At 48.3% G+C, this 25868-nt stretch overlaps 1 protein-coding gene across 1 annotated transcript; it reads right to left on the reverse strand.

Moving 5' to 3' along the window:
• Nucleotides 1-24168: 24168 nt before the first annotated feature.
• On the reverse strand, nucleotides 24169-25099 carry LOC123049119 (proline-rich protein 12). Its single transcript, XM_044472111.1, has one exon. It carries the CDS (start codon nucleotides 25051-25053, stop codon nucleotides 24496-24498), a length of 558 nt encoding a protein of 185 aa, XP_044328046.1. The 5' UTR covers nucleotides 25054-25099; the 3' UTR covers nucleotides 24169-24495.
• Nucleotides 25100-25868: the final 769 nt, after the last annotated feature.

The raw sequence follows: 25868 nt of genomic DNA on the forward strand, positions 1-25868 counted from the left end.
ATGAGGAGTCGTTTCTTCAGCGCACGCCTTCAGACTGCACCGACTCTACTTCGTCTACAGAACCAGGTGACACCTTCCAAGCTTGTTTAGCTGGGAGCGCCCCTCGGGCTGCATTATTCCCAAGCCACATGGGTCCGTCCCTGTGGCATGTATCCCTTTTGCTTATGTCTTTAGCTTACCTTGCTGGGGGCACCCCTCGGGCTGCATCATCCCCAAGCCACTCGGGCTGGACCCAGTGGCATGTATCTTCCTGCATTTATCCAAGTTGATCTGCCCTCCATGATTAACTTGCCAACTGCTACCGCCTGCTCAATCATCGCCTCCCTCGGGGCCTCCACACAGGCACGGCGCTGGCGCATGGGTCCATCCCTGTCACGTCGCCAAATCTGAGCGGTCGAGCTCTGGCTCGTGGCACGCCCCGCGCACGTCACCTCACCAGGCCCTCAGTGCCTCCCCCTCATCCAGAACAACTAACAGCAGGCTGGCAGCTGTAACGGCAGACCATGTTTCTTCTTGTGCCTGTCCACAGGAATCCCGTGGAAGGATAGCAGGCGGCACCGCGAGTCTCCTTTTCTCTCGTGCAATTCGCTTGCGCGTTAAAAGGGGGGCTCCTGAGCATCGCGACTCAGGAGCTCTTACTGGCTCTCCAGCCCTCACCCCCTGGCCTTGACCACGGCATCACGACCTGGCATACCAGCGGCGGCTGAGCTCACTCGAGGGCCGGGACCTGTGGACGTAGAGCACTAAGGAGAGCATGAGGGGTGGGAAGCTCGTACGGGCCGTCCTGTCTATGCCGCACAAGTTGGCGCGCAGCCCTAGCGCAGCGTCAGGAATCGCTGCGAAGTCAGCAAGATAAGTCTCGCCCTCGGATCGGCTAGGTATTTGAGCCTAATGGTTACTCACACCATGTCGCACCCCCGTTGCGGCCAAGCCATCTTCCTTTCTCTCCTTGCCATAGTTGCTTGAGCGCTAAGGGGGACCTCCTGAGCATCGCGCCTCAGGGGCTCTTACTAGACCCCGGGCCGCGCACCTCCTGGCCTTGACCACGGCACGCGACCTGGCATACCAGCGACGGCTGTAGCCGCCGCCTTGGGACCAGGACCTGTCGGCGTAGAGCAACAAGCTATCGCAAGGAAAGAAAGGGGGGACCGAGCCTTAACGGGACATGTGTTCACCCAATTTTCATAACAAGGAAGATAATCACAAAAGACATTACAGATCCTTACATGCCCCCATGGGGTGATTCATGGTTTTTCGCAGGAAACAAAAGCTGATACTAAGGGGAATCCTATCTACATCCCTCCGTGGCAGATGCCATCATCAACAGTGGGCCACGGGAGGCCGGCGCCAACCCCATCTAGATCAGCGGCGGCTGGACGCCGCAGCTCTGCTCCGGGCGCGGCGAGAGCTCGGGGGCACGTAGCTGTCGTCGCTCGTCTCCAGAGTCTCGTAAAGCTCAGGAGAGCTGTTGGACTCCCAACGGTTGCAGCTGCTGGAGTAGCTGCGAGCGGAGCGTGCGTCAGCTTGGCGCTCCTCTCCGGGGCAGCACTCCAGGCGGCGGCCCTCGGTGTCGAAGACCTTGAAGAAGAGCGTGGAAGCATCGTCGTACTCAAAGTGGATCGCGAGGGCGCCCCTCGCACGGCAGACCCATGCGATCTCCCCCAGCTGCGGATCATGAAGATCTTGCCGGCGGGGACCGCTTCGATCTCCGCCCCGGTCACCGGAGCGCCGCAGTCGGCGTGCTGCAACCAGAGCTCGAGAGGCCCCCTCGGCGGCATCACGTCGGAGAAGAACCGCGGGAAGCGGATCCAGGAGCTTGGAGGCATCAATGCCCACAGCACCAACTCACGCGAGGAGTCCGCTGCATGGACCCTAGGGACGACGGGATGCGTCGCCGCGGCGCGGCGACCCCGGCCACAGCGCGGGCGGCGCTGCCCGTCACTCCGTCCTCCCGAGCCCTCAGCTCGGGCATACAAGGGTAGAGGGTACCCCGGAGGAGGCCGCTCACACCAAGGCCTCGACACCACCATCATTGCCGCTTCATCACGGCGATGGATCGACCTCTTCTTCGGTGAAAGTGCCCCAGGATCATCACGGGGAGCTTTTCCTTTCTCTTCGGCAGAAAACCTTCTGACAGGTGCCATTGTTGCGAGCAGTGGAGCAGGGAGGAAGGAGCAAGCAAGCGAGGAAGATATGGGCGACGGGGGCTTCGCCCCCTCCCCATTTATAGCAAGAGAAGGCCAACCGGCGTCTCCCACGATCGCAAGTAATGATGGTTTTCCTTGCATGTCGCAGGGACTTGTCAAGTCGTGCAGTTGCCGAGGCAGCGTGGGGAAGCGGAGACGCCCACGTCCAATCGACCACCACGCATCGACCAAGGCCGCAGGCTTTTGGGGCCCACGGTGCTCCGAACATGACCCTTGGCTTCGCCGCGAAGCCAAGCCCGAGCGCACCTCGGGCCCGGGGGCTACTGTCGGCATTCTGGGAACGGGGGTCCCCAGACTTGCTTTCCTGCGGCCCATGGCGCGGCTGAGCTAGCATGCCGTACGGCCCATCTTCATCAACAAGGCATCCAAGACCCTCGCGAGGCGGACAACGCAAGACCTCCTCTGGAGTAGCCTAGCCAGGCAGGCTCATGAGGAGCGGAGATATCAAGGCGGGGCAAACCTCACGAGGCCCTCGTGACGTGAGCCATGACGCATCGCACCAGGCGGGCGCCAGCGCGCACAGCGTCCTTGTTTCCTCTTTGGTGCTAAGGAGGCCTGCGCAGGCGAAGAGGACCGAGGCATCAGGCAAAGGTTTCTATATTGGTGCAACGAGACCAAGACCAGGAGGACGGCGAGACGGAGGTCATCGTGGAGCCCAAGACGGCGTCACCACCAGAGCTTTCGCAGGCGAAGACCACTTTTGTCAGGATAGCTTGTACTAGAGTCCCCTTCAAATTTGCCCGCCGTTGTTGGCTCCCTTCCCGCTCAATATTTGGGAAGAGGACCAGGGCCTATATAAGTAGAGCTAGCCACCACAATGGAGGCATCGAATCCTCACGCCACAAGTTCATACGCACAAGAACACCTCAACCTCAGGAGGCTGTTCTTCCCTTGTACTGTTCATCATCAGCCCAAGAGGCAATCCACCACCACCACACTGGAGTAGGGTATTACACCACAACGGTGGCCCGAACCAGTATAAACCTCGTGTCTTTCTGTGTTGCGAGTTGGTCGAGTTCGTCTGTGAGATCTTAGCGAGCTAGGGCGTAGATCGGTAGGAGGGAAAGACTTCGCGCGCACCCCAGTGTTCGAACCTTAAGGGTTTGCCGGAACCGCACATCCGACAATGCTTAACCCGGCCAAGTGTGTTTTTGGTGTACCAGCAGGCAAGCTATTGGGCTTTCTGGTTTCTAACAGAGGCATTGAAGCTAACCCGGAGAAGATCAAAGCCATTACTTCATTGGCTAAGCCGGCATGTGTTAATGATGTTCAGCGTCTGTGGGTCGTATTGCGGCTCTAAGCCGGTTCATAAGCCGGCTGGGTGAGAAGGCTATTCCTCTTTATCAGATGATGAAGAAGACATATCACTTGGTTTGGAGTGATGCTGCTAATCAAGCGTTTGAGGATCTGAAGAAATAGTTGGCTGAGCCGCCCGTGCTTGCTGCCCCTATTGATAAAGAGCCTTGGTTGTTATATGTGGCTGCTAATAGTCGGGCCGTCAGTGTAGCTATTGTGGTGGAAAGGAAAGAGGCAGGCAAGGAGTACCCAGTTCAACGGCCGGTTTACTACATCAGTGAGGTGCTTATTGAATCCAAGAAGAGATATCCACACTGACAGAAGCTTGTGGATGGGGTTTTCATGGCAAGCCGAAAGCTCAAACAATATTTTCAGGGTCATCCTATTACTGTGGTTAGCTCTGCTCCTTTAGGAGACATCATTCAAAACAGGGAGGCCACAGGCCGGGTTGCTAAATGGGTCATTGAGCTTGGACCTCACGGTTTAAAGATGTGCCTCGTACAGCCATCAAGTCCCAAGCACTTGTGGATTTCATCAATGACTGGACAGAGTTGCAGGTGCCTGAGGAAAAGCCGGATAACACATATTGGACTATTCACTTTGATGGATCCAGGCAGTTGGAGGGCTCAGCGGCTGGAGTTGTCTTGACTTCCCCACGAGGTGATAAATTTCTTATGTTCTCCGGCTAATGTTCCCTTGTACTAACAATGCAACTGAGTATGAGGCCTTGCTCCATGGTCTTCGGATGGTTAAAGAGATGAATTTAAGCCGGGTGAGATGCTTTGGCGATTCAGATCTGGTAGCTCAACAAGTCTCTGGCACCTGGGATTCTAAGGATCCCCTCATGGCGGCTTATCGCTGAGAGGTTGATGCTATTGCGGGTCATTTCAAGGGTTATCAAGTTGAGCATATTGATCGCGGGAAGAATGAGGCGGCTCATACGTTAAGACGGCTGGGGTCTCAGTGTAAGCCGGTGCCACCTAACACGTTCCTGGATATTTTGCTTACCCCTTCTGTCAAATTGCCTACAGATGAGGATCTTGTTGTCCCTGACACGGAAGCACAATTGGTGGTGGCTCTTCATGCTATTCCTGATTGGACAGTTCCATATTTGGCTTATATGAACCGGGGTGAGTTGCCAGAGGATGAGATCTTGGCCAGACAGATAACCCGGCAGTCTAAGTCAATGTCAATTGTCAATGGGGAGTTGCACCATCGCAGTGTCACAGGGGCGTTTCAATGTTGCATCTCTCCTGAAGAAGGCTGTGAGATTTTACGAGAGATTCACGAAGGAGATTGTGGTCATCATGCCGGCTCTAAATCTCTTGTAGCCAAGGCTTTTCGTCATGGGTTCTATTGGTTGACGGCTCATGCTGATGCTGAGGATTTGGTAAGCAGATGTGACGGCTGTCAGAAATTTTCACGACGAGCTCATGTGCCGGCTCAAGAATTGAGGATGATTCCAATTACTTGGCCGTTTGCAACTTGGGGGCTTGATATGGTTGGGCTGTCACATCCCTAGTTCTAGTAATGCCTAGTGCTAGTATCTGGTGTTGCATCATGTTTAAATTTTATGTAAAGCTGAAATGGGGATTGATCAAACCCTATCACCAGAAATAATTCAAATAGGTTTAAATAAAATCTGGTGCAAAGAACCCAAAATGTCATGGAAAATGTTCATGATTTCTAATAAAGGTGAAAACCTCTGCCAGAAATGATGAGCATATTTCTTGGCCATTTATGGATTTTTGAGCTAAATCATATTGTATTTGAATTGGAGCATTTAATGCCTATAAATATTTTAAATGCTTCAATACTTCTGAAAACAATTGGAGGCTGTTGGAAATAATTCAAATAGTGCCCACAATTTTTATCAGGATTTTACAAAATGAGTTAGTATTTTTACTAATTCAAAACAGATCAAAATAAATAGAAAGCAGAAACAGAATTAGAAAAGAGAGAGAGAAGGACTCACCTGGGCCACTTACCTGGCAGCCCACCTGGCCAGACCACCTGGCGGCCCAGTTGGCTGGCCCAGCCCAGCCAGCGCTGCCTGCTTCTTCAACCTTCTGCCAGAAGGAGAAGCAGGTGTGTGGCGAGCGCGCAGCCGAACGCGGCCACCTCCTGCTTGCCACCGAGGCGCCCCCGACGCGTCTGGAGACGCCCCGCAGCCCCCTCTTCCTCTCCCCTCACTTTCTGCTCTCTCCCTCGCCCTCTAGTCCCATCCCCGAGCTCACCCGAGCTCCTCGCCGCCGTTCGCCGTAGCCGCAGCCACCGTGCTCCTCGCGCTCAGACGACCTGACAGGGAGCTCTGCCTCGACACACTCGACCTCTCCACCGACTCATGCGATGCCGGAAGCCCTGTATCGTCGTCCCCGACCTCGCCTTCCTTCCAAGTCCGCCGAGATCGCCATCACCATTTCGTCGCCGTCTCCGCCTCCCCGAGCACGCCGTCTACCTCTTCCGACTCGCTGTGAGATTCTGTGACGAACCCCCCTAACCCTATTGCCTTTGGCTCGCCGTAGCCGCTGCTTCGCTGACGGCCGAGAACCACCGCCGCCTGAGCTCAACGCCGACGTAGTTCCGGTGACCATTTGGCCCCGGGCATGCGTCCATCGTACTCACCGCACCACGTAGACGCCGTAGGTGCTAAACGCACATCGCCACGGCCACCGCAACCGCGTCCCCGCTCTCTGCCGACTCCGGCCGCCGCAATGCTCGTCGCCGGCGCCACTCCGGCCACTCCCCGGCCGCGCCACCCCCACGGTTGGATGCGGACGAGCGTCCGCATCCCGTAGCTGTGCTCCGCGCGCCAAACGGCGCCCCGTAGGGCAAACCCGTGGTTCGTCGCCGCGTCTGGCCTCGCCGGCGGCTAAACGCCGGCGAGTTGACCCCGTTTGACCCAGGCTGACCCCCTCCCCTGAGTCAATGACAAGTGGGGCCCGCCTGCTAATTAACCTGGATTAACTTTTAATTAATTCTAAATTAGTTAGTTAACTAACAGTGACACTGACATGTGGACCCCACACGTCAGGTTTGACCTGGACGACCCCGCTGACCAGCTGACGTCACCCTGACGCAATGCTGACGCATTAATTTAATTACTGGAATTATTTTTATACAGGAAATTCCAGAAAATACCACAAACTTCAAAAAATCATAGAAAATAATCTATAGCTCAGAATGAAAAGATTTATATATGAAAAATGATCAGAAAAATCCAATCTATCCATCTGTACCATTTTCATGCATGTTAGAACAACTTATGGCTGCTGTTTAAACCAAATCATATAAAGGCATTTAAACCCTCACATATGAAGTTTGACTTTGAACCTAAGGTTCAAACCAACTCCATTTAATATGTTGCTAGTTGCATTAGCTCAAAACACATTCATATTGCCATGTCATAGCATGCATCATATTGTGCATTGCATTGATCGTGTTTCTTCTCTGTTTGCCGGTGTTGTCCCCTCTCAGTAGACGTTGCTTCGACGATGCGATCGATGACACCGATGAAGAGCTATACTATCTTCGGAAGTGTCAGGCAAGCAAAACCCCCTTGTTCATTCCGATACAATCCCACTCTCTCGCTCCTGCTCTCTTTTACTGCATTAGAACAACAACGGTTCATCTGTTACTTGCTGCGGTAGCTGAACCCCTTTATCCTTTGCATGACCTGTCATTGCCACAGTAAATAGATGAAACCCACTAGCATGAGTAGGAGTTGTTTGAGCTCTGATGTGCCTACTTATTCATGCTTGTTTGTCATGCCTGCTATTGCTTAGAGTTGTGTCAGGTCTGATTCATCGGGGATGAATTGGAATGTGGTGAACATGTCTTACTGTTGAGAGCTAAGTGTGTGAACACGATTTGGTAAAGGTAGCGGTGAGAGGCCATGTAGGAGTACATGGTGGGTTGTCTCATTGAAACCGTCCTCAGGAACTGAGTTCTGTGTTTGTGATCCATGAACAGTTACTACCACACATTGGAATGCTTAAGTGCCCCTCTCGACTTATTAATCAACTTGATCTCTGTCCAGGAGTTGCAACTAGTTTCTGGTGTTTGTAGGTAGTGTTAGTAGTCTACCAAGTGGCACCCGGTACAGGTGGGCTTGGGACAGACTAGGCACACGTGGCCTGGTGTACCGAGTGTGACTTGGAATCGGGGTCCTGACATGGGCCTTTTAAGAGGTCCAAGGATAAGAAGACCCACCTCTTGGTGGCAGTTGATAAGTTTACTAAGTGGGTTGAAGCAGAGCCGGTTAGTAAGTGTGATGCAGCAACGGCGGTTCAATTCATGAAGAAGGTGAGCTTCCGTTTTCGCTTTCCACACAGCATTATAACAGATAATGGTACTAATCTTTCTAAAGGTGCTATGAAAGAATTTTGTCAATGGGAGCATATCCGGCTTGACGTTTCCTCTGTGGCTCACCCTCAGTCCAATGGTCAGGCAGAACGAGCAAATCAAGAGATTCTGTGAGGTATCAAGCCCCGGTTTATGGTTCCTTTGCAAAGAACGCCGGGTTGCTGGGTAGAGGAGTTACCCTCAGTGTTGTGGAGCATCAATACAACCCCAAACAGATCAACACGTTACACACCTTTCTTCATGGTTTATGGAGCAGAGGCGGTTCTCCCTAGTGACATCCGTCACGACTCACCCCGGGTGGCGGCTTACATTGAAGCTGATAATGAAAAGGCACGTCAAGATGCACTTGACCTATTGGATGAGGAGCGTGATCTCGTGGCGGCTCGATCGGCGATTTATCAGCAAGACCTGCGTCGTTATCACAGCCGCCGGGTCAAAACCAGAACCTTTCAAGAAGGCGACTTAGTGCTCCGACCCATCCAAGACCAAAAGGACATGCATAAGCTATCGCCGCCTTGGGAAGGACCTTTTATGATCAGCAAGAATCTCCACAATGGGTCATACTATCTTATCGACGTTCGAGACCACAAGGACTCACATAAGTTGGAGGAGGAGACTCGTCGGCCGTGGAATATAGCCCATCTTCGGCCCTACTACACTTGAGCCACCGGCTCTCATGATGTACATAGTTACTTGATGTATATATTATAAGCAGTATAATAAAGCCGGCATCCCTGACAATTCAGGGCCTCTGTCGTTTCACTTCCTCGAAGCTGAGTCTTTATCATCATATTCGTTTAAAAGGCTCGACGCCTAAAACTTCAGGACCAAACAGAGTTGGATGCACAGCACGGCTCAAACATAGGTCCCTGACGAGTACGATTTCTCAGTATGTCACTTGGGGGCTTCCTATTCAAACATAGGCGTATTCGACCAAAGAGAACATAGCGTTACTACCCTCTTAACCAGGTTATCTGTCCAAACATAGGCATATTCGACCAAAGAGGACATAACCTTTCCGGATCATCCTACTTGTAGCCAGTTGCTTCAACTCCATCGGGTAATCCCGATTGACCCGTCGAACTCTTAACAATCAATTTTTACGGCGTATTTGACCAAGATATGAGCTTGTTAAGGTTCAAATGGCGGTTTGTCATGCGAGAGCATGGTTTACAGATAGTCAGGATAGATCCAGGCTTCATAAGCCGCCTTCCTTGAAACTTGGATAAATCGGCCCGTGATGTATGATGTTACTCTGACCCGCGTACTCCTGATAAGTCTTTGAGCAAGACCTGACTTTATCTGGGTTCAAATGCCGATTGGGTACTGTGAGTCAGGCTCACGGAATGCACGAACAATCCAGTGGCTCAGGCTAGTTTCATCGAAGAAGACACTTTGGTTTGGCAGCCTACAAAAGCCTTGAATTTCTTTTGATTTCTCATTTATATTCTATGATTTCTTCTTTGACTTCTGGCATTTTACAAGTCGGGCCCAGCTGCCCTACTTATGGCTCATATTGGAAGCATCTCTTGGGTCTCTATAACCCGCCAGGATGGCAGACTCTAAGTCGCCAGAGTATCATACTCTTATGTTTACAGTTACAGCTCTGACACTTTTAACTGTACGAAGCTGATAAGCCGGCAGTCTAAGCATATACTACAGGTATGACATTTTATTTAACAATTGTTAGACCGGCTCTGGTTATGGACTGTTCATCCCTAGCGGCTTCAATTGGGTATCATGACCCGCCGGGTGGTAAGCCGCCAGGGCACTTGTACTTCTTTGTGTGCAGGATAATAATCATTCAGATCTGCATAAATCAAAGGCTATCATACCCATAATGGTTTTTTAAACTGGCGGATCAGCAGTATTAAGCAAAAAGCAGAAACGTGCATGATGGCACGGAAGATTCAAGTTTTTACTGGCCCTATTACATGGCTCCATGAGCCGAATGAGATCAAGTGTTTTTTTTTCAAGGATCGATTGTAAACCGCCTGGCGGTTCAATCTTCTTGGCCTTGCTGACTGGAGGCTTCTGCGTCATCCCTTGCCGGTTCTTCATCCTCCTCCGACGTCTGAAAATTTGGCGATGACCAGTCGATACCAGATAGAGCTTGAAATTCAGCCTCATCATCTATAAGATCAGAAGGCTCAACTTCAAGGGCAAATGTGTGATTACGAATTGGGGGGATTAAGTCCATCACTCTATAGGCCCGGGTCGGCATCTTCTTGTTCTCCTTGTTATAAGCCGGATGGTATTTTGAAAGATCCGAGTCATTGGCAATCATAGTTGCCATGGGACGTATCTCTTTCACGCAAGCAGAGAAGTCCTTCTGATCAAATGGCATACCATCTTCTTTCAAGCTTGGGTAACCAGTGGCTACCTCAGACGGGTCAAGCTCTGGTACCCATGCCTTGGCCCGGCTCAAAGCCGTCACAGCACCGGCTCTTCCAGATGACCGTTTCATCTCATCAAATCTTGCGGGCAGCACAGACAGTTTCTTCAACACATCTATCAACATAGTAGGCGCTTGATTTGTTGGAGAGATTGCGGCCAGCGCACGTTGAGCTCCGGTGTACAGCTGTTCGACAAGTGTATAAACAGCTTTGTGCTTCACAAGCATGTCTTGATTAAGGTTGCTGCTCCTGGGACCTGGATATATTATAGATTGGTTAATGGCGGGTTATATTACCACAATAAGGATTCACTTTTGATGACTAGCAAGGTGACTCACCAAAGATAGCAGAAACCATCTAAGATACATGGTGTTTTAAGCCGGTGAGCTCAGTGGTCACCTCTTGAAGAGCTGCCTCTGCTTTCTCAGCCCGCTGCATTAAAGCAGTCTTTCCTTCAGCCCAAGTCTTTTTCTCTGCCTCAAAACTGGTCTTCAGCTTTTCTGACTCAGCCATGCTAAACTGGAACTTTGACTCAGCTTTCCGGGTCTCGGTTTCCTGAGTCGCCAGTCGGGTCTTTGCATCATTTAACTGAGACTCCAGTTCAGCAGTAGCAGCCTGTATGAAGTACAGAGTTATCAACACATTTATATCAGGGTTACAAGATTATAAGTCCCAAGTCTTTTGCAAGCAACAACACTTGGCACTTGGGGGCTAATGTCTGTCAAAGAAATTTTTCAAGGAAACAGCTCTTATGAATAAAGTCCCAAGCACTTTGCAAGCAAGACTACTTGGCACTTGGGGGCTAATGCATATTGCTTGTATCTTCCTAATGATGAGCCGGATGTGCTGTAAACAGTCCCAGCCGACTCATGGGGGTTACGCAGTTAAGCTCTCCTTTCCTACACAATGGTAAATAGGACTGGTTCATTCATGCTGATTAAACCGGCCCTCGGGGACTACGGATGCAAAGCTACACTGCTTAAACCGGACTTGGAGGGATTCTATGACAGAAACTAGGGGCTGGCAGGATGTACATAACTTATTTAAAAGACAGAAGTCATACCTCATATTTTTGGTGCATCTGTTTCACCATATCAATCTCAAGGTCGCGATTGGAATGAACTTGGTTAAGATAACCAGAGAATACTTCATTGACGGACAATTGAGAGTAATCAGCAATGTCAAATTTCATTTTTTGCCTCTCAATGAATTCGTCTTCGTGGAGTGCTTGGCTAAGACGGTTGGATGTCCCGATTCTCTGAAGCTGGTGCCAGTAATTATAACATCTTCACCATGTTCTTCTGGCGGCTTAAGCGGATTGGATGACTCGGTGAGCACAGGATTAGCATCCGTGTGATCACGAGAGCGGTCAGGAATCTCAGGCGGAGCGTCAGTGGCAGGTTCTTCTGGCTGTTTGTCAGAAGCTTCAGGTACAGGGATTTTCTGTTCCGGCTCAGCTACTTCAGATGCCTCAGTTGGCTTGGTCACCTTCGCCTTCTTGTTAGGCTTTGCTTGACCACTGCACGGGTTATGACAAGTCAGTATAAAGAGTTATAGAGTAAAATTAATTGCCATTACCCAGGGGCGGTTTTAAAAGCTGGCAACTCGGTTTGCGATGAGTCGCGAGAGGAAGAACGGGCAAGTTCCTGGTCAATTGAATCAACAGAATTAGGAGGTAGATAGATAAGACCTGCCAGCGGGTAAAAAAGAGTTTAAGTTAAAAAGAACCTCGTTTCGATGTTTCTGAGGGGCAGGAGTGTTCGGTAAGCCGGAGGACAGTTCTTCACCTCCACTGGTCCGGGTCAGACGTCGATTCTCGTGTTGTTGTTGCTTCAAAAGAAAGTGAGGATCTAAATAAGCCAAGGGGTGTGAAAACCTTACTTTCCGGGTTACTTGCCGACGTTTGTGTCTTGGCAAAGGTTCTGAGCCGGAGGAAATGATAGTTACCTCTTCTTCAGCTGCTTGGCTGGCTCCCGTGTCAGCCTGATAATAGTCAGTGTAAATAAGATGATTGAAAAATGAGCCAAGAGAGTCAAGGGCTACCTCCGACTCAGAGGTGTCATCCAGATTAAGCAGTTCAGAGGCGCTTGGTTTCTTTTTTTCTCTTGGTGGTCTTCTTGGCGGCTTTCTTGGCAGCTTTCCTGGCAGCCCTGGCCTTCTTAGCGGCTTCATGATCATAATTCGTTTTCCAAAAGTCAGACTTAGCCTGCAAAGGTCATTAAGGGTTGAGTTAATAAGGTATTTGAATGATGAGGTAAAGGTAAGTAAGTTCGGAGACTCACATCTGGTGGCGGGTTAAGCTTGCAGAAAGGGGCCAGACCCACTTGAACGCAAGCTTCCGGATCTTCATTTAGAAGGGACTTAACCATTTCATGAATTGCCTCATCAGTTAATGGTGTGGAACTATGGCGCAGTGGATCTTTTACACCACCAGTGTAAGTACACATTAAACCGGTGCGGCGACTCAAGGGTATAATCCGCCAAGAAACCTAGCACCTGACCAAATCAATGCCGGTTAAACCATTTCCTAGTAGGGCCTTCACCTTTGCAATGGTAGGAACATTTTTTGTCCGTTCGGTAGTGGTAAGTTTCTCAGGAAGATTGTGCTTTGGGTCCAGGCGCTCAGCACGGTAACCCGGCAGCGGATTCTCGTCAGCCGGAGAAGTATCTTTGCAATAAAACCACGTCTGGTTCCAATCCTTGGGGTGACTCGGCAGACATGCATAAGGGAAGATGGCATCTCTTCTACGTTGAATCAAGATTCTACCAAGTTCCAAGCTGGGGCCATTCGTGAACTCAGTCTGGCGGTTCAAATAAAAATATTCCCTAAAGAGGTTGATGCTGGGCTCCTCTTGAAGGTATACTTCGCAGAAAATTTGGAAGTTACAGATATTTGACACGGAATTGGATCCGATGTCTTGAGGATGGAGTTGGTAGAAATGCAGAACATCTCGGAAAAACTTAGAGCCGGGTGGTGAGAAACCCCGGTTCATGTGATCAGTGAAAACAATGGTTTCGCCATCCTTTGGCTGAGGTCTTTCTTCGCCCGGGTCAGGGGCACGGTAATGCATCACACTCTTTGCAGGCAAATACCCGACTTTGACAAAGTCCTTAAATGTGCCCTCGGTGACAATGGAGGGGACCCAATTGCATGTATAGATTGTTTTTGGCGGCATGGTGAAGAGATAGCCTAATAGAAAGGAAAATTTTGCCGGTTCAAGTCAGTTCGTGAAGACACAAGTTAAACAGTTACAGTATATATTCAGCATGGCGGCTTAAGTGAGGACTGATGATATATGAGTGATTATAAGCCGGTGAGGTAAGCCGCCATGATCAGCATGGATAGTCAAGATCTAATAGGAGCAAGTTATATTAAGTATTGGGAAAAACAGGTTTCACAGGTTGAAGCTATAAGATTGGATCTGCAGCTGTTCAGAAAAATGAAATAAATTCTAAGTTGAAAGTAGCGGCGGCCGAAAAAGAGGAACGTCTAGATGAGATCTATTTGCAATGGGGATATATTCTGATATTAAAGAACAACTGTTAAAACTGCTACCGCGTAAGATTTATGTGGTTTTTCGGATCTAAGCCATGAATCTAAGCAAGAAGAAAGAAGGGCGGCGACGAACACCGATCAACACTGAAACCCTAATAACAGATCTATTGCGAGGAAAGGGAAGACTTACTGATGTTGATGAGACAACGGAGAGGTGCCGCGGTGTTCTGGTCCGTTCAGGGTGATGCAGCGGCCGGAGTCGAGGTCGGAGACGAAGGTTGACGGCGGCGGAGCTCGGGCGCACTGGAGCGTCGCGGGGAGGCGCGGGGAGGAAGAAGAAGGCGAGAAGGAAAAGGGGGAGAATGAAAGGTGAACCCGTGGCCCTATTTATAAGGGTAAAAGGATAAGTGGCATGCGCGAGAATCGAGGAGACAGGAAAATGGATATGTGACGGCGTGAGCGCCTCGATTTTTGGAGGTTCAGTAAAGAAAGAGATTTATTAAGATTTGGGTTCTGTGTAATATTAATCACAGGTGACGTCACGACGGGTTACCACAATTTCCGGAGATGACGTCATGGCGGGTTACAATGTTTCACAGTAAGATGAAGAAGGATTTTTCTAAGTGTTGAAGATTGATATGAACAAGTTCAAATCAACCTGGGGCCTAATGTTGGGGATATGACTATCAGGTATGACCCGCCCAGGAGGGGTCGGGTCATCCCTATGGCGGTTCATCTCAATGAAGACCAAGAGTATATTAAGGATGGCGGTTCATAGACATGCTTGTTAGAGGGCCCAAACCCAAAGGCGTCTTAAGGCCCACAAGTGTAAACCGCCATGTATGTGTAGACTTGTAATGTAAGGCATGTAAGATAAGTTACCAAGCCGGACACGTTGTATGAGCCGGCCGGGACTCTGTAGGCTGCAGGGCGTCAACCCATGTATATAAGGGGACGACCCGGCAGCGGCTTAGGGCAAGAAACAACAGATCGAGAGCCAGGCAAAGCGTATTCGCTCCCTGGTCATCGAAACCCTAGCAATACAACCTCAAACTGGATTAGGCCTTTACCTTCACCGCAAGGGGCCGAACCAGTATAAACTCCTCGTGTCCTTTGTCCCATTTAACCCCTTTAAGCTAACTCCGTCACAATGGCTCCACAACTAAGTCCTTCCAAGAGGAAATCCGTCATGACACTTCCACGGCAGCACCTATACAATTTACCATTGTATTGGGTGTGTTGGGGACACAAGAGACTCTTTGTTATTTGGTTGCAGGGTTGTTTGAGAGAGACCATCTTCATCCTATGCCTCCCACGGATTGATAAATCTTAGGTCATCCACTTGAGGGAAATTTGCTACTGTCCTACAAAACTCTGCGCTTGGAGGTCCAACACGAGTCTACAAGAAGAAGATTGCGTAGTAGACATCAGATCACATCATAGGATTAGTTGTATGTTGATAAGACTATGCATTGGAGGGAAAGAGTGACGGAAACTTCTTCCTACCATAGAAATTGATTCATATGGGATTGAAGGGGGAGCAATATATCTTAATGCTATGGTTTTGTTTTACCTTAATGAACTTTAGTAGTTGCGGATTCTTGCTAATAGTTCTAATCATAAGTGCATAGAATTCCAAGTAAGGGATGGCATTGCTACTTGTGAGCTGCGTTGGGATTTCCTCAAAGAGGAGAGGATGATGCAGTACAGTAGAGATAAGTATTTCCCTCAGTTATGAAACCAAGGTTATCAATCCACTAGGAGAATCAAGCAACGACTCGTGAACAACACCTGCACACAAACAACAAATACTTGCAACCCAACGCAAACAAGGGGTTGTCAATCCCTTGACGGTTACGAGCAAGATTAAATTGTATAGTTTTGATAGATAGACCGAACAAAAATACAAAATAAAATAAAAGAAAATTACAGCAAGGTATTTTTGGTTTTAATATATGATAAAAATAGACCCGGGGGGCCATAGTTTTCACTAGAGGCTTCTCTCTTGAAAATAGCATACGGTGGGTAAACAAATTATTGTTGGGCAATTCATAGAAAAACAAATAATTATGACGATATCCAAGGCAATGATCATGTATATATGCCTCACGTCCGAGACAAGTAGACCGAAATGATTTTGTATCTACTATTATTACTCCACACATCGACCGCTATCCAACAGGCATATAGTGTATTAATTCATGGGAAAATGGAGTAACTCCTTAAGCAAGATGACATGATGTAGACAAGATAAACTCACGTATGAATAAACCCCATCTTTTTACTCTTAATAACGATGATACATACGTGTCATGATCCTTTCTGTCACTGGGATTGAGCATCGTAAAATCGAACCCATTACAAAGCACCTCTTTCAATGGCAAGATAAATCAATATAGTTGGCCAAACCAAACCAAGAAATCGGAGAAGAAATAGGAGGCTATAAAAATCATGCATAAAAGAGTTCATAGAAAACTCAAATAATGTTCATGGATAGATCTGATCATAAAATCACAATTCATCTGATCCCAACAAACACACCGCAAAAAGTCATTACAATGAATAGATCTCCAAGAACACCGAGGAGAACATTATATTGAAGACTAGATAGAGAGAAGAATCCATCTAGCTACCAACTATGGACCCATAGGTCTATGGTAAACTACTCATGCATCATCGGAGGGCAGTAAGGATGATGTAGAGCCCCCTCCGTCATCGAATCCCCCTCCGGCAGAGTGCCAAAAAAGCCTCCAGATGGGATCTCGTGGTTCTGAAACTTGCGGCGGTGGAAAAAGTATTTCGTGGACTCCTCTATTGCTTTCATGATTTAGAGAATTTATAGAGGCGGAGTTAGGTCAAACGGAGCCTCGTGGGCGCCACAAGCCACCAGGGCACGCCTTGGTGCCTTGTGGGCCCACGGTTCATCATCTGGTCTTCTCCCGAAGCTTCTAGTGTCTCTTTTGTCCAGAAAAAATCTCCAAAAGGTTTCGTGGTATTTGGACCTCGTTTGGTACTGATACTCTGTGAAACCAAAAACAAGTAGAAAAACAGCAACTGGCATTGTGCACTAAGTTAATAGGTTAGTCCCAAAAAATGATATATAATTGCTTGAAAGTGTATATAGAACATCAGGATTGATTATATAATAGCATGGAACAATCAAAAATTATAGATACGTTGTAGGCGTATCAGACATGCTAGCAGTGTGGCCTCTCCCACATAAAAACTTGTTATCGGTCTAGTAACTTAGCCAATTGCTTAGGGACAATTCCGCAAATCCTGCCATCACTTTTCCACACTCGCTATGCTGTTCTTTTATTAAAACAACACCTAACTTTTATTTTCACGTCTTTATTATCTTACAAACTTATCCCACTACACCTACAAAGTACTTCTAGTTTTATTACTTGTTTCTAGGTAAAGCAAAATTTGGTGTGGGTAGAGTTGTATCGGTGGTCGGTAGAACTTGAGAGAATATTAATTCTACCTTTAGCTCCTCGTTGGGTTCGACACTCTTACTTATCGAAAAACGCTACAAATGATCCCCTATACTTGTGGGTTATCAGCCGTGTAAATGCCTATTGTTCAGCTTAAGGGCCCATGCAACATGATCCAAAGGACTACATGATATTGTCGAGCAAATCCGTGCCCTGTAGGGCGCATGAGTTGGTATCAACGAGGAGCAAGGATAATTCAAGGAACACGAGAAGTCGTGATGCTTAAAGTGCTAGTACGCTCTAATAACTATAATTGTTGAGCCGGCCATTACAAATGTAAAGGTTGGCAAGATAATAGAATCAAACAAATTGTGATAAGAGGATTTTTCCTTTTCTTTTCAAGGGTGACCAGCCTACCGAAAACTTAATGTAGAAGGTAAGATCACTTTATGAGGTAACTTCACATTACCATTGTAGAAGGCACATTCGTTATTCACCACAAACTCAATCTCTCCATGCCTAACCTCTTCATTGCAAGAAACAATGTTTATTTGTAGTCCTCATTTGAGTTTCTTTACTTTACTACATTATTGATCTCCCACCAACACCATAATTCTTGCATATACCGTATTAATCAGTTCGCTCGAGACTAGTGACACCTCAAGTGCGAGTGAAATATTCGCAGTAACACTCGCCTCGGCTCTTTGTTAGGAACAATATAAAATCTAAGATGACAATTCCATGAAAGTGTGCTTCAAACGGCCCTACACTTCTAGGACATCATTTGTACACCTCCAGGTCATGTTACAACTCCCCCTTTTAGGGCTCCATTATTTCGTCCTCCTAGAGTCTGAATTGGGAGTCTTACCCCATGCCCAAACTAGCATGTCAGGATAGATGATGGCTCGCTGGAAAACTTGCTAGGTGTTGTATCCACCTCTCCCTGTGTTGTGCTTTGCGCCCAAGTAAGGGAGTCAATGTCCCATCTACTCACTAGGTGTCCCTTCTCACACACCCTTTGGCATGAGGCCATGCCATGTGTAAGATTGCCCCCTAGGTTTCAGGTACATGTTCGGAGAGGCACTTCCATATTGACGGATTCATGGATTTGGGAACATCACAATGTGGTTGTCTTTGAATGGGCGTGATCAAGCATAGCTAGCCTTCTCGACATGGTTCTGGTGGAGGCTAGGCTATGGGCATTGGCAGGAGCTGCTGGGCTCGCGAATCTCCTACCACCGGTTGTCGGCGCTTCTTGGAATCCCCTTAGTAGACTTGTACATAACCTTATTGTTTATCAATTCAATGAGACATGATCTTCGCGGTTTTCTCAAGAAAAAATCCTGCCGCTGTATACTAAAACCACATACAAACAAAAGTACTGGTTGGCGAAGCGAGACATCATGTTTAGACTAAAATATCAATAACGTCTAAGGATCTAGGACAACTGCTTACACTAGAATAGGATGTAAGTTAGTTAGGCTCCCAAGTGCATGGGTTTGTAGCTAGCTGCTAGCAGGTTTTCCCTCAGTTGAGAAATCAAGGTATAAATCCATGGAGGTACAAGGTTCTTATACCAATGATAAATTCTGGAAAACAAATAAACTTAACTGTTACTCCAACAACACCAACAGGTGTGTCTACCTTGCTACTTTGCTAGTAGTACACGATACAAAAACATAATGTGGTAGGTAACATTTCTTATTTTTGAAATAAAAAATAATTAAAAATTACAATATGCATAGAAGTTGCTGGAAGTGTTTTCTTATGCTAAAAGCTGGACCTAGGTTCATAGATTCAACAAGTGTAACTATCCATAAGATAAAAGTTTGGCAAGTAACATAAGATAAAAGTGAGGTTTCCCTAGTCGTCGGTGATGACCTCCGTGGCGGCCATGATCGGAGCCTTGGCGAGGTGGCTGCGTCCATTGCAGATCTGGAGACCTTGTCGATCCTCCTCTCCTCTCCTCTTCTCTTCTATTCTCTTCTCTTCTAATGACATGAGGAGGTGAGAGTGAGAGACGAGGCCAACGACTTTGAGGGAGACGATAGGGGTGAAGGCCAGCAGTGAGGCGGCGTGACAGAGACGAGGTGGTTGGCAGCGGACACTTGCCGTGGCGGCGGCGCCTCTAGGGTGTGCCCAGTTTGTGAGGGATGAGAGAGGTTGGGAAGGCAGCGTCCCATGGGTGATTTTTTCCCCTTCTGAGCGAGCCCAGTTGGGCTTTCTACGACATACAACGCCCAATGCACCATATGTCTTCAAATTTGCCACCAGAGTAGCAGCCCCTTAGGACAGACAGCCCAGTTTGCAAGTTCAAGATTGTTCGGGCGAACGAGGACGCCCAAACGTATGATCTGACGGCGAAAATTACTTAAGTCATGAGAGGGTATGGATTAGGCTCAGTTTTACTATCCAAAATTGTAGCTTGAGCGGGTCAAACACCGACCTTAGACCACCCATGCTATGCTAACAACTTCACCTCGTGAAGTTTGTTATCTAAAAGGACATATGCCTTATCTAGTTTAACCCAACACACTCGTTAGTGCGGGTTATTTTCACATATTAGTTTTTTTTGAAATTATAAAAAAAATACAAATTATAATCACAAGAATAAAAAGAAATTTATAATATTTGTGTGTTATAAACAATATACATAAGAATAAAAATATATTTCTAATATTTGTGTGCTATAAACAATATACATACAAATAAAACAATATAATTTTTAAAAATGTTCATATAATTTAAGAATATTCACGTAATTAAATTAATACCTGTTAATTATGAATATGTTTGTTCAATTTAAAAATCGCATATTTATTGAAATAATACAGAATAAATGTTTAAATAATTTGAGAAATGTCATGTTTTTAATAAAATATTCATGCAGTATATAAAGTGTGCACGCTCTTATAAAAAGTGTCCATCTATTTCATAAAGTTTATATGTTCACCAAATAAATATTTTAAAATAAAATTAAATGAAAAATACGCATGAAAAAAATTACCCAAATGATAAGTGACACACGTAAGGTATGTGGCATTCTGGCCCTCACATTTTTCAATGATAGTTCCAGTCACACAAGGATTGCAATTTCTAGTGAAAGACGATGCTTGGGGGAGGGCGTTTTGGCTCCCGGGACCACCTTCTCCTGGGTGAACAGTAACACACAAAAAATTATTGAATGTTTTCAAAAAAATCTTTTTTTTGGATGGTTGTGTTAATGTTGCAAGCATGCTTGACATTTTTCATGAGAACGGAGCAACAGTGTTTCATCGGTGAAAAAAATAATTGGAGTGACATTTGGAGGTAACATTTGGTGTTCGACCTTTTTTTTCACAGGCCAAAATGCTTAACCTTTTGCCTCAAAATTTGTAGGTAGCATTTGGCGGTGACTAAGAAAACATAATTAAATTTGTCTTGTGTTTTTTGAAATTTCAAAAATTATTTTTGGCCGGGGAGCATGTGCTCCCGGGAGCTAAATTGAATTTCCGCCATGCTTGGCAACTAAAGTTGCCATCTTCACGTCACTAAACTTGCCGTAAAAAAAGTTCTGAATTGCTGTGTGCTCGTACCTGACATGTGGCACTTATCAGGGTCCAAAAATTATACATTTTTATAATTCATAAAAAAGTTTCGTTATTTTTTAAATAATACATGAATATTTTAAAATTACATGAGCATTTTTTAAAATTTAAGTTGTTTTTTGTATTCATATTATTTATAACACTACCATATTCTAGCTTATATTTTTATTGCCATGACTATGATTTACAATTTTTGACAAATTTCTAAAGGAAAGAAAAACTAACAATCATGTGAAATATGGACCACACAAAATAATGCAGCCCATTTAAACCCAACGAGCGTGTTCCGGTTAAGATATAAAATGTTATTTATCCGCCACTTTTCTCATAGCAACTGTTGAATTTGTCAATCTCAAGATGCTATGCAGGCTCGGTCTCTCGGAGATGCTCACAGGGGTAGGTGTGCATGTGTGCATTCATAGGGGTGCGTGTATGCTCGTGTATGTGAACGGCGTCGATTGTATTGTGTTAAAAAAGTGTTGTACACTGACATGTGGGGTCCAATGGTCATAGAGACGCTTACTATGCAAGCCAGCTTGTGACGCCACTACAAGCAGGCCCTACGCCATGCTGGCATGCCATGTGTAAACGCCGATGGAAATATGGTTGCCACGTCAGTTCAGTTAACATCTACGGACGACGAGTGCACCATATTGCACACGAAAGCCAAGATTTGGACCAGTATTCTCTACTTTACAACTGCAAGCATCAAAATAATCGTCTGTGGCAAGTTCAAACAGCAATGGGAAAGCGCACATCATCTTTTCCACGCACCAAACCAAATAACAAACAAAGTTTATGAAATCCCAACAACATCAACGGTGCAGGGAAGCGCGCTAAACCCTTCTATCATATTTGAACGGAGGGAGCACATCCATTGATGGATTTCACTTCAATTACTGTTTGGCTCAAGTAGATGTAGAGCCATCAACGTGAAATCCTTTTGTATACGGTGCATATACAAAAGCATTTCTACGTTTCCGCTCGTCCTTACCAAAGAGCATCTTGCTGAACTCAAATCTCACCAGAAGATCGTACACCTAGAATCAGTCCTTGCTCTATCTCTCTCTCTCCCTCTAAAAAAGGGGTGGGATCAGTGTTTGTTGCTGAAACCACAGGCCCATGAGACACATAATTTGCGCCTCTTGTTTCGCTTCGTTTCTAGCTGGTCCATGGACCTGACCACCCAACTGTCTAGCCGACGGGGCCAAGCTAGCTGAATGCCATGTTCCGATCTCACTTTTTCCGTTCCCCGCCATGCACGCGTCATCGTCAGGGCCACAGTGCACGTACGTACACTCTGTTAATTATAGGCAGTACCCTTTGCGTTGCGTGTGACGCAGGACGGGCAGTTTGCACCACGAAATCCTGGAGAGGCAAGCACGCACGTTGCCCAGGCATCCGGGTCCGGCCGGAATCGCCATCGGCGCGACTGCGCTGAAGCAGCGTGCTCTTGTGCGGCCTGACAGGGACGGCGCGTGCTTGATCTTTTGCTGCCGGTCACGTTTGCCTGAGCCTCGAGGGAGGAAAGTCTGTTTTAAACCTTAAACTCGTAGAGCTTGTCGGAATCGAACCTGAACGTTTGAGTCCCTGAAATCTGTACCCCAACCTTTCTGATCCTTCCTCAAAAAAAAAAACCTTTCTAATCCCGGTCAATATCAACCCTACCCCGATCCTAGACCTGTTTGCCGCACTTGAGAAAAGAAAATCCCAGCCGGGATTACAGGTTCTCTCACTGACTCAGCGGTCCTACACGTCATAACCATCTTCCGCTTTACTGTCGCGCCGAGCGATGCTGCAGAAGCCAGCACTACGGTGCATGGCAAACTACGTACGTCAGCTCCTGGCAAATTCATCCACATGCATGCTTGCTTCAGAGCAAGCTTCTACGTGAATACGCTGCGTCGCTGCATAACAAAGGTTGAGTCAGCTTTCAGCAAGAACACGAGCACCTTGGTCACCGGATTCATGGCGCGCCGCAGCACTTAGCCGCCAACTGACGCAATTACCAAGGATTTGTGGGCGAAGTCCAGCAGGCCCGTGCAGCCGATGTACGCGTGCTCCGCCGCCGCGTCTTGCACCTCCTGGCCGCCATCGCCGTAAGGTCGCCGGCACGCGGGTCTGCCGTGTCGACCAGTGGCTCGCGCTGCGCCGCTCTCCCACATCCTCGAGCGTGCAGGCATTGTTTTGCCGCGTCGATGCGCACGCCATCACGGTTCGTCCCTCCTCTGACGCCTTGCCGCCGCCCGCCAGCGCTGGAGTCGGCGACGTCGTGCTGGAGCGCACCTCCATGGACGCCCCTGTGCGGCCATGCGGACCGAGAAAAATAAGCCAGAACCCGGCGTCCTCCATCGGTGCTGCCCAGCTGTCTACCCGCTCGTGCCGGTACCGCCTCTCCGCGCGCGTGCTCCGCAGACCGTCGCTGATGAGACTGAGGGTGGATAAAGCTTGCAGCTCGGCAAGGGCGGGCGAACAAAGCGATGTGCACGAGCGCAGTGTTGGTGGCGTCGAGGCGCCATTGTCGGCCGTCAGCGGCGCAGTTGAAGAGGAAGTGGATGAGGCAGAGGCTGGGCCGCGCTGATTTTCAGGAGAGAACAGAGGAAGTTGAGGATAGAAGACGTATATGACACATGGGGCATGGGCGTCAGTGAGAGTAAACTCTGATCCTGGGTGGGATGGATCATTTCCTAGTGCGGCAAACAGGTTCAGGGTTGATAATGACCAGGATCAAAGAGGTTAGGGTACCAATTTCAGGGATTCAAAAGTGAGGGTTTAATTTCGACAAGCTCTATGAGTTTAAGGTTTAAAACAGACTTCATTCGCCCTGAGGTTATGCGATACGACAGCCTACGCGTCAGGACATGCGGCTCTGATTTGGTACTATCAGCCATAGAAATGTACCAACTCAACTGGTTTCGAATTGAATAAGTTCCCTTCAAGCAACTTGTTGTACATATGGATTTCCATATATAGCCTAATTATTAGTGGCTTGATTATATTTCGAAAGGGAAGCAAAGCAGCCTGTCAGTATTAATTGAACATGCTTAGATGGCACAGCAGGAGTATGTTCTCGTGCTCGGAGATCGACCTAATTTCGTGAGCCAACTTAACGGATCCATCCCAACCACCAACCACCGGCACGATCTTTACACATGTGTCGCCAAGCTACTAATAATTTTCTCCAGATCCATGCAGCTAGCTAGTAGTATCAGTGTATCACCAAGCTATCGTACTAACATGAAACTCAAGCACAATCTGCGCTCGAATATAGTAAAACGCCAGCCGCGCAATGTGGTGAATGATTGCAATCTTGTCAGAACAAGAACAAAAAGCGGACGATCTTGTAGTGCTAATCATAGTAAACACTAGCTCAAGATGCTTGGATAAAGAAAGACCAATGCAAGCATCACAAGTTGATTCCTTCCTTGAGGTGACAAGTGATTAACATGGCACAAAAACTAGTGGTAGTAGTAGGATCAAACTAAACTCGCCATCATCTCAGATGAACCAAAAATTAGCGAGCCTTCCTCACTCGGTAGTATCTTTCTCAGCTCACCAGTGACCAGCCTATGTACATTGCAGCATCTAAGTAGTAATAAAGAGAATAAAGAACGGCACTCGAATTCACACGCCGAATCAGCAAAATGTATTTTGTTTTTGTCAAAGCCAACGCAAGAGAAGGAAAACCGGTCGGAATGTCGGGGGAATCCATCACCGGCAGCTCGAGATGTCGATCTCGATGAGGTTGTCCTCCTCCAGCTCGATCTCGATCATCCCGTACTCCTCCCCGCCGCCGCCGCCGCCGCCGTCGTAGTCGTCGCTGCCGCTGCAGCTGTCCGAGTCGGAGTCCGACGTCCAGGGCAGGCCCATCTCCTCCGGCCCCCACTCCGCCTCGAACTCCTCGTGGATCACCTCCAGGACGCGGCCTTTGGGCGCCCACGACGCGAACTCGGGCTCCAGGAACACGCTCTGGGGCTTCGCCGGCGGCGGCGGGGGAGGCGGTGGCGGAGGCGGAGCGACCTCCGGGGCTCTCTCCTGCGGCGGAGGAGGAAGAGGAGGAAGGGTCGCGGCAGGTGGCGGGGAGCCGAGGCGGAGCAGGTAGACGAGGAGGAGGACGGAGGAGAGCGGGGCGGGGGTGAGGAGCAGCTGCAGGAGCGGCCGAGGGAGGTAGAGGACGGCGAGCAGGGAGGCGGCCGCGGCTGCGGCGAGGAGGGGGTGGTGGGGCCGTTGGTCGCCGGCGGGCGGCGGCGGAGGGGAGGGGGAGCCCATTTAAGGCGGGAGGAGTGTAGTGGTTAAAGCCGAGCAGAGCCACTCACCGCCAAGTCGGTTTCTCTCTTTTTAAAGCGACAAGCAAACGAGACGAGCGAGCGCTTCCGGTTTTATTCTTGTTCCAGACAGCGAAATCAAAACTCCGATCTTTTTTTTGCAGGTACGCCCGGAAGGACGGTAGAATGTTGTGTTAAAACCGCGTACGTTTCACCTGATTGTTCATCCATTGTCCTCCTGTCCAATTAATGGTAGAATGTGTTTAACTTGAAATGCTCAACACCCTCTTCAGCAACTAATGAAGGGATGACATGTGGGTCTACGTCCACATGTTGGGACAGTGCTGGGGAAATTGACCAGTAGTATCTGCATTGTGCAAAGACCACGGGCAGGAAAAGGAGCGTCCGGTCAAACGGCGTGCGACTGGGTCAGCAGTAAAAAACATGATGGGCGGCAGCACGGAGCCACACGAATCGGGGCACCGGCCGGCAGAAAATGCAAATGACTCGGCTCGGGCGAGCGGAAGGCTGCAGCATGCACGCAAAGGCGCAGGGCTGCCACCTGCACTGCACTGCACACGAAACGGGAAGAAAAGGCAACCGGACCAGACGAAACGGGAAGAAAAGGCAACCGGACGAGACGAAACGGGAAGCAAATCCCCCGACGGGCAGAGAGAGCTCCACCGGCCGCTGCCGAAACCAACGGAGGAAAGCTGACGGGCCTGCGTGCCCTTGCCCGGATGCCTCGTGCCCTTTTCGATGGAGCCGCCAGCGCCAGATCCTCCCGTATCCGTCACCCGTCGCCCGTCGGGTAGTCGC

This window comes from Triticum aestivum, chromosome 2D (genome assembly GCF_018294505.1).
Source record: "Triticum aestivum cultivar Chinese Spring chromosome 2D, IWGSC CS RefSeq v2.1, whole genome shotgun sequence".
Taxonomy (NCBI): domain Eukaryota; kingdom Viridiplantae; phylum Streptophyta; class Magnoliopsida; order Poales; family Poaceae; genus Triticum; species Triticum aestivum.